The 18,878-nt window shown below is 40.8% G+C and overlaps 1 protein-coding gene and 1 long non-coding RNA gene across 8 annotated transcripts in view; one reads left to right on the top strand and one right to left on the bottom strand.

The window, feature by feature from the left end:
• LOC140844481 (uncharacterized) overlaps positions 1-14,583 on the bottom strand; it is a 97,284-nt gene extending 82,701 nt beyond the window's left edge. Inside the window, exons 1-2 of one of the 2 annotated variants that reach the window (XR_012122870.1) lie at positions 14,215-14,583; positions 10,478-10,619 (exon numbers count right to left, since the gene is read on the bottom strand). This is a non-coding gene — a long non-coding RNA (uncharacterized lncRNA). Of the gene's footprint in view, positions 1-10,477; positions 10,620-13,695 lie in introns of both variants that reach the window. The other variant, XR_012122869.1, reaches the window with a different exon arrangement.
• Positions 1-18,878, top strand: part of MBOAT2 (membrane bound glycerophospholipid O-acyltransferase 2) — a 167,300-nt gene that overhangs the window by 30,997 nt on the left and 117,425 nt on the right. For 3 of the 6 annotated variants that reach the window (XM_073216961.1, XM_037026531.2, XM_037026535.2), the window contains exon 1: positions 15,064-15,314. The exons of 1 other annotated variant lie outside the window; for it this stretch is intronic. Coding sequence is in view for 2 of the 5 variants with exons in the window: in XM_037026530.2 (XP_036882425.2) it covers positions 15,240-15,314 (75 nt within the window). In the remaining 3 variants the exon portion in view is untranslated. Of the gene's footprint in view, positions 1-15,059; positions 15,315-18,878 lie in introns of those variants that run through there. 2 more of the 6 variants (XM_037026530.2, XM_037026529.2) reach the window with 2 other exon arrangements.

Genomic DNA, 18,878 nt, shown 5'->3' on the forward strand with positions numbered 1-18,878 from the left:
GTTCAAGGTTAGCTTCTTTAGTATCTTACTGCCTAACTTAGCTCGCTTATTGAGCTGTTATATACACTGTCTGGAGAGTCTTTTCTTCTCTCCCTTCTTATTCCTCCTCCTCCATTCTTCATATGTTGTGTGTTTTGTTCTGTGCTCTTTTTAGGGGTGCTCCCATCTAGAGCAGTCCCTGTAGGATGCCCTGTAGAGGTGGTTTGTGGGAAGCAAATTCCCTCAGCTTTTGCTTGTCTGGGAATTGTTTGATCCCACCATCATATTTAAATGATAGTCGTGCTGGATACAGTATCCTTGGTTCAAGGCCCTTCTGTTTCATTGCATTAAGTATATCATGCCATTCTCTTCTGGCCTGTAGGGTTTCTGTTGAGAAGTCTGATGTTAGCCTGATTGGTTTTCCTTTATAGGTGACCTTTTTCTCTCTAGCTGCCTTTAAAACTCTTTCCTTGTCCTTGATCCTTGCCATTTTAATTATTATGTGTCTTGGTGTTGTCCTCCTTGGATCCTTTCTGTTGGGGGTTCTGTATAATTCCATGGTCTGTTCGATTATTTCCTCCCCCAGTTTGGGGAAGTTTTCAGCAATTATTTCTTCAAAGACACTTTCTATCCCTTTTCCTCTTTCTTCCTCTTCTGGTATCCCTATAATACGAATGTTTTTCCTTTTGTATTGGTCACATATTTCTCTTAGTGTTGTTTCATTCCTGGAGATCCTTTTATCTCTCTCTATGTCAGCTTCTATACGTTCCTGTTCTCTGGCTTCTATTCCTTCAATGGCCTCTTGCATCTTATCCATTCTGCTTATAAATCCTTCCAGGGATTGTTTCACTTCTGTGATCTCTTTCCTGACATCTGTGATCTCCTTCCGGACTTCATCCCACTGCTCTTGCATTTTTCTCTGCATCTCATCCCACTGCTCTTGCATTTTTCTCTGCATCTCATCCCATTGCTCTTGCATTTTTTTCTGCATCTCTGTCAGCATGTTCATGATTTTTATTTTGAATTCCTTTTCAGGAGGACTAGTTAGGTCTGTCTCCTTCTCAGGTGTTGTCTCTGTGATCTTTGTCTGCCTGTAGTTTTGCCTTTTCATGGTGATAGAGATAGTCTGCAGAGCTGGTACAAGTGACCGCTGGAAGAGCTTCCCTTCTTGTTGGTTTGTAGCCTTTTCCTGGGAGAATAGCGACCTCTAGTGGCTTGTGCTGGGCAGCTGTGCGCAGACAGGGCTTCTGCTTCCTGCCCAGTTGCTTTGGGGTTTATCTCCACTGTTGCTGTGGGCTTGGCCTGGCTGGGGCTGTTCCTCCAAAATGGTGGAGCCCCGTTGCAGGGGGAGCAGCCAGGAGACTATTTATCTCCGTAAGGGGCCTCTGTGCTCCCTGCTGCCCAGGGGGTTAGAGTGCCCAGAGATCCCCAGATTCCCTGCTTCTGGTCTAAGTGACCTGTCCTGCCCCTTTAAGATTTCCAAAAAGCACTCTCCAAACCAAAACAACAACAGCAACAATGAGAGAGGGAACAGAAAGGAAAAAAAAAAGAAAAAACACGCGATTTTTTTTTTTTTCCTCAGGTGCCGGTCCCAGGCACCCGCGCACTGGTCCTGCTGCCCTGTCTCCCTAGCACCAGGGTCCCTGTCCTTTCAAGGCTTCCAAAAAGCACCCACCCACCGGTCCCGCAGGGAAGGAACGCTCAATATTCTTGGTCCTCAGGCACTGGTCCCACGCGCCCGCTCACCAGTCCCGCCGCCCTGCCTCCCTAGCACCGGGGTCCCTGTCCCTTCAAGGCTTCCAAAAAGCACTTGGCAAAAAGAGAGAAAAAAAAGGGGAAAAACGCGCGATTTCTTCCGTCCTCAGGTGCTGGTCTCAGGCACCCACCCACCGGTCCCACAGAGAAAAATGCGGGATATTCTTTGTCCTCAGGTGCCGGTCCCAGGCACCCGCTCACCAGTCCCGCCGCCCTGCCTCCCTAGCACCGGGGTCCCTGTCCCTTTTAGGCTTCCAAAAAGCACTCGCAGAAAAGAGAAAAAAAAAAGGGGAAAAACGCGCGATTTCCTCTGTCCTCAAGTGCCGGTCTCAGGCACCCGCCCACCGGTCCCGCAGGGAAAAACGGGGGATATTCTTTGTCCTCAGGCGCCGGTCCCAGCCACCCGCTCACCAGTCCCGCCACCGTGCCTCCCTAGCATTGGGGTCCCCGTCCCTTCAAGGCTTCCAAAAAGCGCTTGCCAAAAAGAGAAAAAAAAAAAAAAAGGGGAAAAACGCGCGACCTCCTCCCTCCTCAGGCACCGGTCTCAGGCACCCGCCCCCAGGTCTCGCAGGGAGAAACGCGGGATATTCTTTGTCCTCCGGCGCCGTTCCCAGGCACCTCCTCACCGGTCCCGCCACCCTGCCTCCCCAGCAACGGGGGCCCGTCCCTCTAAGGCTTCCAAAAAGCGCTCGCCAAAAAAAAAAACTGCTCCGGTTTCTCTCCACCCGCCGGGAGCCGGGGGGAGGGGCGCTCGGGTCCCGCCGGGCTGGGGCTTGTATCTTACCCCCTTCACAAGGCGCTGGGTTCTTGCAGGTGTGGATGTGGTCTGGATGTTGTCCTGTGTCCTGTGGTCTCTATTTTAGGAAGATTTTTCTTTGTTATATTTTCATAGCTCTATGTGTTTTTGGGAGGAGATTTCCACTGCTCTACTCACGCCGCCATCTTGGCTCCCTCCAGATAAAAATTTTTAAAGGGTCATCTGTTTTTGAAAACATTTGCTCCACTGATACAGTAATAAACTATTTTTAAAGTTTTATTTATAGCTACAAACAGAACTTCAGCTAAGAAAAAGTTTTTAATTGAGCATTATTCTTTGCAATTGTCAAAGCTCTTATGATGTGTATGAGAATTAAATGAAAGGTGCTATGTCCACTGAGTTTAGACATATATAGTAAAGGAGGTTTGCAGTTCACAGAAACACTGTTAGATATGTTTCTGTCTTCAGTAAACACAAATATTTTGTGAATAAATGAACAATAACTGACATGTAAGGAAATGTTAATTTCATGCACTTTGCATGAATTTTTAAATACTCTCAAAAAACTCAATGAGCTGCTCAGTTAAATCAGTGAATTGGCTTCTTTTTTTTATTAAAACATCATTGATATACAATCTTATGTTGGTTTCAAATATACAGCACAGTGGTTCAACGGTTACACATAATAAATCCTCACCCCCTCTAATGCAGTTACTATCAACCAACATAGTAAGATGCTACAGAATCATTGACTATTTTCTCCATGCTGTACTACTGTCCCCATGACCAATTTATATTGTGATTGCAAATTATTGTGCCTCTTTATCCCCTTCATCCCACCCCCACCTGCCACAACCCCTCCCTCTTGGTAATCACTAGTTCCTTCTCAGTGTCTGTGAGTCTACTGCTATTTTGTTCTTTCTGTTTTGCTTTGTTGTTATATTCCACAAATAAGTGAAATCATACGGTATTTGTTTTTCTCCACCTGGCTTATTTCACTGAACATAATACCCTCTAGATCCATTCATGTTGTTGCAAATGGGAAGTTTTCCTTTCTTTTTATGGCTGAATAATATTCCATTGTGTATACGTACTGCATCTTCTTTATCCATTCATCTATTGCTGGACACTTAGGTTGCTTCCAGATCTTGGCTACTGCAAACAGTGTGGTGATAAACATAGGGGTGCATATGTCTTTTCAAATCAGGGATTTTATTTTCTTCAGGTAAATTCCTAGGAGTGGAATGAATGGCTCAAATGGTATTTGTATTTTTAGTTTCTTGAAGAACCTTCATATTGCTTCCCACAGCAGCTGCACCAGTTTACATTCCCACTAACAGTGTAGGAGGGTTCCCATTTCTCTGCATCCTTGTCAGCATTTGTTATTTCTTGTCTTTTGGATAATGCCCATCCTAACTGGTGTGAGGTGATAGCTCATTGTGGTTTTAATTTGCATTTCCCGGATAATTACTGATGTGGAGCATCTTTTCATGTGCCTGTTGGCCATCTGAATTTCTTTTTTGGAGAAGTGTCTGTTCAGATCCTCCACCCATTTTTTAATTGGGTTATTTATTTTTTGGGTATTGAAGAATAGGAGTTTTTTTATATGTTTTGGATGTTAGAATTGGTTTTATCTTGATTTTGTTATATGTGGAAGTTTTAAAGGCAAAAGCAGATATCTTAAACTTTCTAATATTGGGGCCATTAATGCTAACTTTGCTTATCCACTTGCGTTGAATCAGATTTATTTAATTTTCTAGATTGGAACATAGCAGTAAATTAAAATAGTTATGGCCTCAGAGGAACATCCTTCTGCATAATTTTGTGTCACTTTTGAGCCCTGGTTTTCCTCTACTGAATCATGCAGATTGTGCTTTATTTGTTAATTTACCTTACATTGGAGAAAGTGGAAAATTTGCCATGATTGACCTTGTTGTTTCCATTGCTACTTTTTAAAGGCTGACGAGGAATTATCTCGGGCCATAGCTTTTACAGATATCAAATGGTCATGGCTGAAAATGATGTTCTGAATTTCTACCTAGTTAGCAGCAGTGTGATGGCTCATTTCACTCTATCACTATTCTCTAAATACTCTAAACATAACTGTAAGTTTTGACTTCATGAATATCGTATCTTGGGAAGAAAATATGTGGTTTATAAAAATAGAATCAAATATATCACACAGACCATCAAAAATAAGACCACTGCCCAAGGTCAAAGATGCAATTCACCTTCTACAGGAATACCATTAAGGGGGAGAAGTAATATTGTACAAAATTCATGACCATGTTAGAACCCACTGCCCACATCTTCAAAAGCAGTATGGTTTTTCTAAAACTAATGGATTTTCAATATATTGGTTTATAACTCACCTTCCTTCTTTTAACTAAAGCATGTGTCATTTCTAGAAATCTAAGGTGTATTTTAACTTGGAAGTCTAGAGAGTTACCATGAGATTGTGTACATTTTTAAGGTGAAGGTCAATTTTTTTCACTAAAAAGTTTGCCTGACAAAATGTTTACGTCCCAAATCTTCAGAGAGGTCTTTATTCAGGGTAGGTTAATACTTTCATATTTCAGTAAGTATAAAGTGGACATTGGAAATACTTTATACATTTGTCTAATTCATACACTTAAGAATTATCTTTGCAAGAAAGCCTTGAAATAAAAATAACTCAGAAAATAAGTAAACTTGGTTCAAAACTTAAATCTGAATGTTGTTCATGTATAATGCAAAATATTTTAAATTATAGACATGCACATGTGTTTGTTTTATTTTCTAAATAAACTAATTGTTAGCAACTGTGATATTAATTTGGGGTAATTTACTGATGGGTAAATTCATATTCTTTGATGTGGTGGTATATCTTATGATATGGAAAGCTGGCTGATTTAATGAGCACCCAATTCAATTGGAACATAGTATAAACCACTACTTTACTACATGTAGGTATTACTCTAAGTGATATTTATTTGCTGTTCTTTGTTACTCATGCTATTTTACTGTAAGTTGAGTCAGATTCTCTTTGTAAGTATAGCGAAATCCATTATTTCAGCAAAACCTGCTCAGCAGGCGATAAGAATTGTTTGCTCTTTTCTTTGGGAACATTTTACATTTAGAGTCAATGAAGATGCTATTGTGAGTCTAGTGCTGATGCTGTGAAAATCAGAAACATGAGGTGGGTCTCATATTTCTTAATGTTCTCACTTATATTTCGTAAGTGGTTGACTTAGTAATTGTGTAAATAATGGAGCAGGGTGAGCTAGCTGATGGGCGCATTGCTCTTGCCCATAGCTTTGGGTGTGTTCCAAGCGCTTGTTTTGTTGTGCAAATTCCCTTTCTCAGAATATGAACATTTTTAATGTGTGAAACATATTTTATTGTCACTTTATTTTGTTACTTTAATTAATTACAAGAATTTTCATCGACGAACATATATATATATATTGTGTGAATGAATTACTGAAAAATATTTGAAAAAATAAGGTACATCAGGAGAAAGTTGGAAGACAAAGTTGAGAAAGTCATATACAAGAAAAGACAAAGAGCTAGGAAAGAGAGAAAAAGTAAAATTAGAGCATCAATCTAGGAAGCCCAATAGCTTATAAATAAGAATTCAATAAAGAGAGAACAGGGATAATCAAAGGGAGAAAATTATCAAAGAAACAAGAAAACTTTACTGAATTGGAGGTCATGTGTTTCCAGCATGACAGGAACCACAAAATATCCAGGCACAATGAAAGACCCACCCCGTCACGCATCAATAAAATTTCAGAATGTCAGTGATCAAAAGAATATCCAGAGAGCTTCCAGAGAAGGAAGAAACAAAACAAAACAAATCAGGGCACAAAGAATCAGAATTAAGGTGGCATTTCTTAATAGAATCATTGAACTTAAAAGAAAATGGAGTGACACCTTCAAAATTCTAAGTGCAAAAGGCTTTCTGATACAATCTGGACCTGTGTACCACCTTTCGAGTAAGCCCACCCACCATCGCAGAGAGACCTAAGTGTCATCTTCCCTAGGCTACACGCATTCTCAGGAGGACACGTCAGCGAGCCACAAGCCCACCCTTCCCCTGACCCCTCCCCTCAAAGAGCCCACCAAAGCCCTGGCCATAAAAAGCCTCTTGGCCTGTTAGAGACTCTCTTTCCTTTGTTCTGCTGGCCAGGACAGAGGGGTCCCTCTCAGGGTCAGCAATAAACCTGCTTGGACTGTTGAGTTCGCACATCTCCTTTTTCCTTTAACCTATCCCCTTTCCCTTTCTCTTTCAATCTAAAATTCTAGACTTAGCTTGGGCAGATGTTATAGACCGGTGCTCTCAACACCCACTCCCCCTTTGTATAGCCTTCCTCTGCTTAACCACTAGAAGCTAAAACCCTGTTTCCCAGCCTCCATGACAGCAACAGTTCTGCATGTTACCAAGGTCCCATCAAACAAACTCACCCATGAGACTTGGAAGGTGGAGATTTGTGAAGTGGCAGCTGCACAGGAGTAGTATGAGATATTCTGGGTTATCTGGGTAAAGGTTGTACTATGTCTGTGTTTCTCAACCTTTTTTGTTTTTATTATTCCTTCACTGAGGAGCCCTTTTTGACATTTTTTTCCCAACCATGAAATTTTAATACCACAGATATGCTGTGTATATGTTTATGTGTATATATATATGTTATAACATATATATATAACATATATATATATGTTATATTTTTAAAAAGTAAGATTTTTTTGGCCTCCCCATTTCCCCAAAACAATTGTGCCCCTGTTGGGGCAACACTGCCCCCCTTGAAAATGCATGTAGTATCTGGTCCTCAGAAAGTATAAGTACCAGCACACGGCAGTGGCAGTGAGGTTACTATTAGAATAGTCCAGTGGTGTGACTGCGTGTTACTGAGTGTTGAGTGGAACATCCAAGTGTTTCAAAACAGAGGACAGGTGGAAGAAATCCTTATATGACACCAAAGGAAAATAGGAGGCTGAAGGTTTGCTTTACAGCTCAGACGGCAGCCAATCCAGAATGCAACAGGAGAACGTAGGGATCCAGAACATTTGGAAAAACATAGAACAGATGATGCCATGCATATGACCATGTTGACAGGAATTTTAGACTTGTGTGGTAGCATTTGGAGATGAATTAGTGATAGTTACATAGAAAATGGAATGAATTTTTTTAAAAAGGCAAATGTTAAATGCAGGAAAAATACAAAGTAGAAGAGAGTTAGAAACATAATCATAGTATATGTGACTCATCTTTGAACAATATTTTTGAGGTCATTTTTATGGAAACTTTGAATACTTATTTAACCCAGTGCAATGATATAATTTTATTGTGAGAATAGTATTGAAGAGGGGATAGGAAAAGAGCTGTATTCTTGTCATCCATAGTAAGGTGGTTAACATATAATGTTTAAAATGAGAGTCTTGAAATAGCAACATAAACATCATTTTTAAAGAAAATGTGAAAACAGAGACAGTTAAGAGTTGAAAATGATAACTGAGGGAAACAAAAATCATGCATGGGCAGAGGCAGGACAGGGACTTTCCTTTTTTGTTAGCATTACACTGCTATTTGATTTTTTTACTTGTACATGTATTACTTGAAAAATAAAAATTAAATGAAATTCAGAAAAAGCAAGTTAAAAAGAAAAGCCTCTCCTAGGCAGAGGCCTCTTAACTGCTTCTTTTTTCATTTTCTCCCCAGATATTCTTTTCAATATTTGTCTATAGTTGCTTTTTCTTCATAGAAGACCTCACTCAGATAATACCATTCCTTGGCGAAGGCTTTAGATATGCATATTTATAGGTTTTGTTCTAGATAAGCCTCTTAAAACTGGAAACTTTGGTAAATTAATTAGCTCTACTTCCCAAATTCGTTTCCTGGTCTAAATGCTCTATCACTTGACTGGTGTATTGGCCAAAGCTAGCTGTCAAATGCAGGACCTCAAAATTGGCAGATTTCTGATATTTGTAAGAAACCACAGTTATCAGAACTATAGAGGAATATTTATGCCTTCATTACACATATACAGTCAAAAGGGATTTACTCCAAGCATTTCATTTAAATAGAAAAATGGATCTAGTAATGTTAGTTGTCATAGTTACTAGTACTAATTTAGTATTAGTGGATTTAGTTAATGTTTTTTGTTTTGACAAAGGAAACGGGTTATGGATTTATTATTTGTAAATTGGAAAAACATTTAATGAAACCTAGTTAAATTACTGGTTTGGGTATAAGAGTCAGCACCTGTGAATTATTTTTGTGTTTATTTAATTAAAATAAAGTTCTTAACACAGTAAGAGCCTAGAGCAATGGTTCTCAAACTTCAGTGTGTTCTTAGGAATTGCTCAATGGAAGGTGGTAAAATGCAGATTCCAGGTCCCTGACCTAGAAATAATTATTTTTCTCTTTCTCCTTTAAAACAAACAAACAAACATGGATTCTGCATTTGTTTGGTGTTGTCCAGGAATCTGGATTTTAAACAAGCGTCCTGGGTGATTCTGATAAAGGCGGTCCTGTGGAAGCCAATGAGTCACACTGACTTGTTTGTTTTTCCTTTAATTTATTTCTAAATGACACGTAGGGAACTCCAAAGGGAACAGTTTTAAGTGCTCTCTCAGATAAGTGCCTAGGGACCAAGTTGCTGAATATATTCTACACAAAGAGGGAGAGTAAGATCACGTTCCTGGCTCCCGTCCCAGAAAAATGTAAGATCATTTCATTGGTTACCAAACTGGATGCTAACCAAAAAAAGATAAATATTTGTGGATTCAGAGATGTATTTAAAGAAATACTGCACAAAAGTCTAATGACACCTGGAATTTTCAAAATCATCAGAGTAATAATTTTTAAATGTGTCACAAAGTAATACTCCAAATTTGAATTACACATCACTTGGTTAGTTCTTACCCATGAAATCCTTACATAAACTATTCTTGGTCTTTTTTTTTTTTTCATACTTTCTGCTGTGTAGGTTGTAAAGGTTCAGAACAGATATTGACAATTAAAAAATGAAATAATCTAACTTACCACAGTATATTCCAGAATTTAAGAAGAAGAAAAAGTTTAAAACTAGTTGCCATATTACCTATTTCTGCAAATACAAATCTCCGTTAGTGCTTTCAGGTGAAGTAGGCCATTCAAATTAATATTGTCTTTATACTTCACATTTTAGCTTTTTTTCCCCCCCCTTTCTCACCTGGAGGGATAACCTGTACCAAACTTTTGTTGTTAATCTACACTTCTGCTTGTAAGAGTGCATGTGGTACATGTGGTCAGTGTGGCCACATACCATGGACCTGCAACCTATAGTTAGTGGTGAGGCTGATGATGCTGGAGGAGGTGATGATGGCTGATACTTATTGAGAGCTTAGAAAGGGACAAGCATTAAGTGCTTGATGTGCATTAAATTATTTGAACAGCACAGATTACTATTCCCATTGTACAATGAGAAAATTGACGTCCAAGGAGGTTAAACAACTTGCCCAAATCAAGTAAGGAGTAAGTAGGCTTCAAACTCAGGTAATCTGGTTCCAGAGCCTGGTATTTTGTGTAATCTTACCCCTGGTACATAATGCTTCAACAAACTAAGGGATTATATTTCAAAATGAAGAATCTAAGTAAGGGGCTTCTATTGGTATATTGTGGCTTCCACCTAATCTGCATCCTTAGTTTGGAAGTGGCAATCCATTATTTATGAATCTAATAATACATTTGGTTTAAGTATCTTGGGAACATTTGGTATTTGTTTCATTATGGGTTTTCACTTAGTTTTAATGTGTTGTGATTTTAATAAGACCTGCCTTGTAATACATAGCATTTTAAGACTAGATTATAATTTATGCACACAAATCCAAATAAGAGAGAATAACTATTGGCTTTCAAATGAAAATAAATTAAAAGATAATTTGATGAAATTGAAACCAGGCTATTATCTGATTACAAGGATATTCCTTAAGAGGTACCTCATGTTTAACCAGAGGAGTCACCTGTTCAGGAGAGCAAGTCCTTCGGCAGGGAAACTGGATTAGATATGGTGACCACAGACTTTATATGTAAAGATGACTCTCCGAGTTCTTCATTGCTTAGAGCTCAAGCACTGGTATTGTAAACTGGAGCAAAACTCAGCATCTGAAATGACAGTAATGGAGGAAGGGTTTAAGCACAAAGTACTTAAAGCAAATTATGTTTTATTCTGACACATTTACCCACAGAGGGAAATTTGCAAAAAGTGATGGGCTTCTGGGGGACTACACAGAACTCTTTGGTGGGCTGGAGAATCACTGAAGCTTTCTCTTCATTACAGAGCTGGCAGATGAAGAGGGGCTGTAATTGCCCCTAGCAGTCAGAGTATCCTATTGAGAAGAACAGTGATATGTCAACATATTTAAAGAAGGGGACTCTTAATTACAAACAGAAATAACCTGAAATATTAGTCAAAACTCGAAGATGAGACTTTTTTTACCCAGTGCAATACCCAAGCAGATGCAGTGAGTGCATAGTGGTGATGGTGGTTATAATGAAATCTGGGGTGGATATTGTGACTTACATTAAAGATGTTTCATAATGTGGATGCAAATGCCATTATGCAAACAAGTGGAAGCCTGACAATTTGTACTTTGTTTTGGGGATCAGAGGCTTTAGATGCCATACTTACAATACATAAAGCATAAAGGAGGTATTCTTTTAATTGAGACTTGACTCATATAAAGGTGAAAAAGCCAAATAAATCTTTGAGAAAAATGAAATATTTCCCCACAGTGCACAGGTAAAACAAAGATCATCACAGGTCACTGAGAATAATAGGAATTTTTAAGAAGAAAGGTTAATTAGAGATATAATAAATCAGAGGTAGTTCTGAAGCCAGTGGAGCAACTGGAAAACAATGCAATTCTCAGACTGATGAGTAATAATTTTGCTTGCATTTTCTAGTCAAAGAAACCTAGAGTGAATGTAGTCTCAGGGAAACAGGAAACACGCTCTAGGAATTCTCGGGAATCATATAATTTTAGAGGATGATGGGAACTTTGAAATTGTTTGTTTCTTTAATCACCAAATGTAGAGACAATGTAACTGAAGATAAGTGATTTGTTCATTGCTGCAAGTCTCATCAGCTGTGGAACCAGAAAACACGTGAGCCAGGAGTTCAGTGCAAGTCTCCTGTTTCCTGTGTGTGTTACTTGTGGTTCAGTGTACTTTGTTATGTCCTAATTGAAGCATGTTAAGATGTTAAAGGATGATTTTATGAATTTATTTTCTTGGTTTCAATTTAGGGTTAGCTTGTAAGTACTTAAAGATGCCAGCCAGTTAACTGGGACTTTTATTATGTATATGGTCCAATGCCCATCATTATCAAAGTTATTCTAAAATATAAGGGCACAGAATAGGCAGGATAATTGCCTGATCACTCCAATTTCATAACACATACCATTTTTATGAAACAAAAGCAGTTTGGCAGATTATTCATTTCTTCTGAGTGGTTTGTTCAAAGTTAAAAATAAGTTGGGAAAGGAAGTTTTCATTCTAGCAATCCTTAATTACCATAGCCATTTTAGGAGGTGACAATGAAGCCAGGAAGAGAATACTGGTAAACACTTTATTATACGTGAACTCTACTCAGTACTCTTACAATTTGGTCTAAGTTAGTAATGTCAAAATGTGGTTGCTATATTGAAATCCTTTTCCTAAGAGTTATCATTTCTAATACCAATATTACTAGTATCTTTAAGAGTAATTTAGCCTATTATTAATTTCATGCTCATAGTCACAATCCTCCTGTGAGGTAGGAAGAACAGTTATCATTATCTATATTTAACGACGAGCAACTTAAGGCACAGAAAAGTTAAGCAGATTTCTCAAGTTCACAGCTCTTTGGTGGAAAAGTCAGGACTAAAATTCAGGTCTTGACTTCCAGCCAAGTTTCTTTCTCCTGGATGTGTTCGTTTGATTTTTAACTTTAAAAAAAGAACCTTATTGGTACTGGTCTTACAGTACCGGTTTTGTGTATATGGCTGTTTCTTCTTTAGATTCTAAGCATCATTCATTCTTTATAGAATCTTTCCTCCTCCCTGCCAGTTTGTGAAATTAGAAAGCACTCAATAAATGTTTGTTTTTAAGAATTAAGAACATGAGAATCAGTTACAGGATGCATATTATTTGAGGTAGGACAGTAAGGCATTATGTATAATTAGCTCAATTATTTCTCCCTTCATCACAGTTTAAGAGCTTTTGGTCTAATTAGCAGATACTGGTCAGAAAGCCTACATCAAATTTAGGCTACTATGGGCCTCAGTTTCTTCATTAAAAACATGAAGATGTAGTATTTTTAATATGAGAAAAAGTTTCCATTTTCAGAATTTCATTTCTCAGATGGTAATTAACATTTCCTAAGTTTTACCATATACCAAGCACAGTGCTGAGCAGTTCATTTAGGTTAGCTTTTACAACCTCATAACCCATGGAGTTGGTGCTATTACCATGCTCATTTTTACACATGAGAAAGAAATTGAAGCTTAGAAAGGTTAAATAACTTGCCCAAGATCTTGGCAGCTAATAAAAGTCAGAGGCAGCCAAAAATGGGTCTGACTCCAAAATCTAAGCTATTTTTAATGCTATGTTATATTATACCTATAGCTTTACAATTCTGACACAGCTACATTTTCCAGATGGCTAAAATTCTCCCCTTTGCAAATGTTAATTTCATGCAGACACCCCAAATAGAGAACTATGTTCTGTCATGTCCTACTAAAATAAAAATTCAGTCTAAGGAAACTCCTTTTTGTAGACATTATTTGTTCTAGACCTGAGATTGTATCTTTATGTTATGTACTTTAGGTTGCACCATGTTCCCCACACCCACCTTTTAAGTTTCTTAAATGGTATTTGTTTTTCCTTCAGTTTGTGTGTTCAGACACTGTATGCTTTCTCTATACTTTCCCAAAGCAGAGAAAAGGAAACATTTTTTTAATATTATATTAATAGAAAGCTCTGAATTATTGGGATAATGTTTCAATGAGTGGCTCACTGAACAGGTTTGGTCTTTAATTGATCGCATCTCCCATTGGAACACCACCCCAGGGAGAATGGAGGTCCTGGCGTTTTGATTCTGCCTTCTATCCTTTTATTCAGTTTGGTTTTCAGGATCATAGGAACCAAACAATCAAAGAATGTTAGGCAGGAAAGGATTGAACCCAATAACTCCAACTACCTTCTTTCAGAGTGACAGCTGAGGTCCAGAGTAGTGATTTGCTGAAGCTCCTGTTTTCACATCTGTGTTGTCTCGTCGTCCAAGACTCTACAGTAATAATCAAGTATATCTGAACACCTGATAGCTGATGGAAATTTCTGGACTGGGTGTAAATGTGAGGAAGAATAGGATCTGCTGTTTAAGAGGTAATCTCTGAAGGTAGATTACTTGGATCCCAATCCTTTCTCTGCTGTTTATTAGCTGTGCCCTCTTAGGCAAGTTATTTTCCTGTGATTCTAGTACCATCTTAAGTGGTTTGTCGTGGAGATGGAGTTCCACCTTCAAGGCATTTAAAGCAGCCTTTCAAGTATTTAATGCAGGTGGTTGAACTATCATTAACCATTAGTTTTACCAAAAATTTCAACTGTCAGGTTGTTGAATTTTGAACGAGCCGGGTGTTCTCCTCCGGCATTCTTCCTCTTTTGAAGTCTAATAAATAAAAGCTGACATTTGCATTTTGAAGAAACTCAAATGGCTTACTTTTCTTACGTTTGGGCAAAGAGACTAGATGAACACCACACCACCAAGCACACTGAAGGTACGAGGAAACTACACCTAATTGAGAGTCTGGGGGAGAAGGCGATTCTTGAAGAGATGCTGGCAACGGCGTTTTCTTCTGAAGTGGGTGCTGGCGGTTGGCCTCCAAGGGCTAGAGTGACGCCGAGGGTGCTGGTACGAGATTTGTCTCCTTGGTGTTGGGGGCAGTCGCGGTGCCGAGCTGGGCCAGCCTCACCCCTAAAGGTCCAGGTGGGCTTGAGGGTGACTTAAGAGGCACATGCATCTGAAATTGGCCTCCAGTTTGGGCTTTTTCACAGCGATCCGTAGAAGACAAAGGGACTTATCTAGGTCACTTTTTTGGCTTGTTCCCCGCCTCCCAGCCCCCGCCTCTGTCCCCAACTTCCCCTGCACTGGCTCGACGGCGCCCCTCACTCCGCTCCTTTGGCGCCTACCCTGCTCCCTTTTGTTGTTCGGGTTCCTAAGAGGGGGTGGGCTGGCCGCCGACCCCCGGGTAAGGGGAGTAAAGGATGAAGGGTGACGACTCCCTTCACAATCGAGGCGCGCGCAGCGCCGCCTGCCAGCCGCAACCCGCCGCCTCTAGGGCCCTCGGCCGGGCCTGGCATGGGGGCAGAGCGCGCGCGGCCGGCGCCCTCTGATTGGCTGCGGGCGTCGGGGAGCCGCGCGGCGATTGGGCCGTGGGGCTGTCTGGCGCGAGGGCGCGCGAGGTGTGGAGGGGGCGCCTGGAAGCTGCTGGAAGTCAGGGGGCGGAGCGGGGGCGCGAACGGCAGGGGCGCGGGCGCGAGCGCGGGAGGGGGCGCGGCGCGGGAGGAGGGCCGAGCCGGTCACCGCCCCCGGCCCCTCCCCGGCTCCGCCCCGCGCCGCTCAGACCGCGGGCGGCCCAGGGGAAGACGCGCCGGCTGCATCCCCATCCTCGGCGTCGCCGGGCACAGCGCGCGGGCGAGCGGCGCCGGTGGCCGGAGGGCGGCAGGCGGAGCGCCAGGCCGGCCATGGCCACCACCAGCACCACGGGCTCCACCCTGCTGGAGCCCCTTAGCAACGCCGTGCAGCTACCCATCGACCAGGTACCCAAGGCGCCCTGCTGGCATCGCGCCCTCGCCGCCCCTTCCCCGGCCGTGTGCCATCCGCGCGGGCGCCAGGACCCGGGCGCGGGCTGGAGCGGGGGCCAGCCCTGAAGGGAGGCGGCGATCCTCCGGTCATTGTCCGCCTGCCGCCTTGAGCCAGCTGGCCCTTCCCGGCGTGCCCACCCAGCCCCCATCCCGGCCTGTGCCCGTGTCGCCAGGGTGGCGCCGGGCACCGACGTGCGCGCGTGCATGCCCGGCCCTGCTCCAGCCACAGCAGCGCCCCGACCCGGGTCGTCTTGCATCGGGCGGTCGGCGAACCGGACTTGCGAAGCCGCTTCCAGTCCCTGTGCGCACGGGTGTAGACAGTATCGACACGCTGTGTTTCGGGGTAGCCAGGGTGTCCGTGTCCTGCGCGCGTGGCAGCGAATGCCCACGGGGAAGCAGGCTGCATGCGCCCAAGTGGAGAGAGCTGGGTACGGCGCGTGGCGTGGAGGAGCCCCGCCGAGGGGTCAGCGACCTGCACCCTGGGATAGTTTCCGTTGAAGTGTGGTTCAGTTACCGAGAGGAAGGCAGGGGTTAGGCAGAAGAAGTAAGAGCGAGGTTAAGCCAGGATTTCTAGCTGAGAAAGTTACAACCTTGTTGATAGAAGAAGCCACCCTACCCCCTCTCTCCCACCCCTCAGAAAAGCATTTGATAGTGTACAGGGAATATGGGCATTTAAATGGGGCCAGTTGAGTTTGTATGAAAGGCCTAAGAATTGTTTGAAAAATAAAGGGTATTTTGATGGGCAAAGCAGCACCATTTTTATTCAGAAAAGAAAGTTTGGAAGTATTTTGTAAGAGTGACATTTCGGGAAGTTGTTGATGGGGGTTGGGGATAGATAATCGCTCTAGCCCCAAGCTACAGGTAATTAACTGAAAATTTTACTTAAGAGTTTTTCAAGTGTATTTGATCTACAAGTGTTTGCACTTTACAAGAGATCCTGGTTCACTGTCCTCTTGAAAGTGTTGCTGTCATTCGATGTCATCGGGCATTTCATTTATAATACAGGGTTCCTCTGTGTCCAGACCGCTGTCTCATAGCAGCAGGATTGGAAACGTCTCCTGTGCCTAACATGACAGTGACTGCTTTGTGCTTTACTGTTTAAGAAAAAAAAAGACTGAAGTGTGTCCATCGAGTATAAAAAATATTCTTTCTGTTCAAATCTGAATTCTTTACTTATTTTTCAGTCACCTTTTGGTTCATAATAAAATACCTATCCCCACAAATCTTGAACAACAGCTACAATGTGTAGCATGCTAGTGAATTTAATCATGTACTGTAAGAAAGCAGTCTTCTCTGTTTATTAATAAACTGATCAGAACTTAGGGTTTTTCATTTTCTCAGTCCTGTGAAGGATGCTCACTTTTTCAAACTGAAGTACAGTGAGTTTTTGGTGTATTACACCCCAGGCTAAGTAGGATACTGCCAGGGTATCAGCAAATGCAGGGTAGGTATCTTAAAATTTCTATTGCTCTTGAGGAGCAAGAGAGATAGGCCTATCGCTTTTTATTTATTTGAGGGAACAGGTATATTCTTTCTCTGCCTACCATGATGAAATACTTTCTTTACTACGCTAATACCTTTTAATTTTCTATACAATGCTTATAACACTTTAAAGTGATTGCATGTTAATAAAGTCATTTAAACATATCAGCCATCCAGAGCAAGTTCTTTTCAGTACTGAAATAAGCAGGAGAATCTAGGGAAGGTGACCAGACTTTAAATTTTTGACCTTCTTCCTTATTATCTACAAGTCTTGATTTGGTACTTTGGACAAACTTCATCTTCTTGGGATTACTCAGAATTTTTATAGCCATTTGCATTTTGAGTTGTTTTTTCTGAGGTAGTCTTAAGAATATTAGATTAATATCACACAAGCCTTAACTTTTTATTGTGAGAATAAGCTGTTTCTTTGAAGCACTAGATAATTGATTTTTTGCTGATAAAGCTCTTGGAATAACTGAAAACTCATATTATAAAATTGGATGAATAAATATTTAGCCATCATTTTAAAATTGAGCAAAATAGAAAACAATTTTTGTACCATGTAAATAATTGAGTCCAAGCTGAGAGAAAGCCTAGAAATTGCTTTTAATCAGATAGTGTGATTTAACAGGAAAAAGGAGATCAGGAGATGAAAAGTATAAAAATATAACTTGTTAGTATGTTGATTTGGTATGTGTTAATTGACAATGTTTTGAAAATTTAGGAAATTTTAAAAGCAGTTGTTTAATGTCACAGGAGAAGAACCTTAGGACCAGAAAAATAGTTCACTAGTTTTTTTACTAGCATGTGTACTTTATGAAATGATAGAAATTATTGGCTTGTTTGGAATATAAGAAGGTACATTGCAAGGTAGGTTGAAGAGAAAGGAGGAAATGTTTTACAATAAAAACAGACAAGGAAAAGGAGCAAAAGATTTTGCCTTACACTCCTGTATTGTTTAATCTTTCCTTAGAATTCCAGAGTGACCTTGGGATAACCATAGTGTTTGTTCAGTGGGCCTTAAATTTAAATAAAAGTATAAAATCTACCTAGTGAAGTTGAATGATGCCTTAAGACAGAAAATACCTAACGTCTGATGTTTCCCCTTCTAGTCCTTGTGTTCCAGGTGAATCTGTTCTAGGGTGGTGGTTCTCATTAAAGGGACATATAAAGGGGGCTTCTGAGGAGGATTTGGATAAGGGAGAGCTGTATGTACCAAAGACAGGGGCCAGACTGCTGTCAGGTGAGACTGGCCTCATCAGACAGTTCTTTTGGGGACAGGGTCATTGTTTAGAGATGATGTGCTGAACTTTTAGGGTGAGGGTAGGGGCAAGAGGAAACTCAAGAATTTTGAAAGCTTTGGAGGAGGGAGGGAAAAATAAAGATAGGTGGGGTCAGGGAGGGAGGACAGCCTGCTGTGAGTTACTGATCCTGCAAAGTCAAGTGATAATTATCCTGGGCAACACCTTACAGCTTACACATATCTCTCATGCATTATATTATTTAACTGAATCTTCACAGCACCTTACAAAGTCAGATAAAATTCAAGGCCTGAAGTTCAGTTATATATACTATATATATATATATATCTTACATATATGTACTTTATACATAATATATGGTATTAAGCATTTGAATAAAAGATCAATTTCAATTCATAGTCTTAATACCAGGCAAATAATTTTGATAGCTGGGTTGTTTTTTTTAGATCTGGATTGCCATTGTATTTTTGGAGGAGAGGATGGCGAGACAGAACTTGCCAAACACCGAAGTGCTGGTGGAAATAGTTGGGATAGGGAAAACCATGTGTATGTAAGAGAAAAGGAGTGTGGAAGCTTATGAAATTGTGGGGTTTTTTTGGTCGGTTTGTTGATTGACCTTTTCTGTATATTTCTCCTGTGTACTATATAGACAACCAATGAACTGAAGTAATATATTAGGAAAAAGAATAGTGTAAAACATTAACTTCTTCAATTCTCCTTTACTTCTGTACCACGATGAACCCTATATTGTAAATGAAGAGATAAGTGACATTCC

This window comes from Manis javanica, chromosome 1 (genome assembly GCF_040802235.1).
Source record: "Manis javanica isolate MJ-LG chromosome 1, MJ_LKY, whole genome shotgun sequence".
Taxonomy (NCBI): domain Eukaryota; kingdom Metazoa; phylum Chordata; class Mammalia; order Pholidota; family Manidae; genus Manis; species Manis javanica.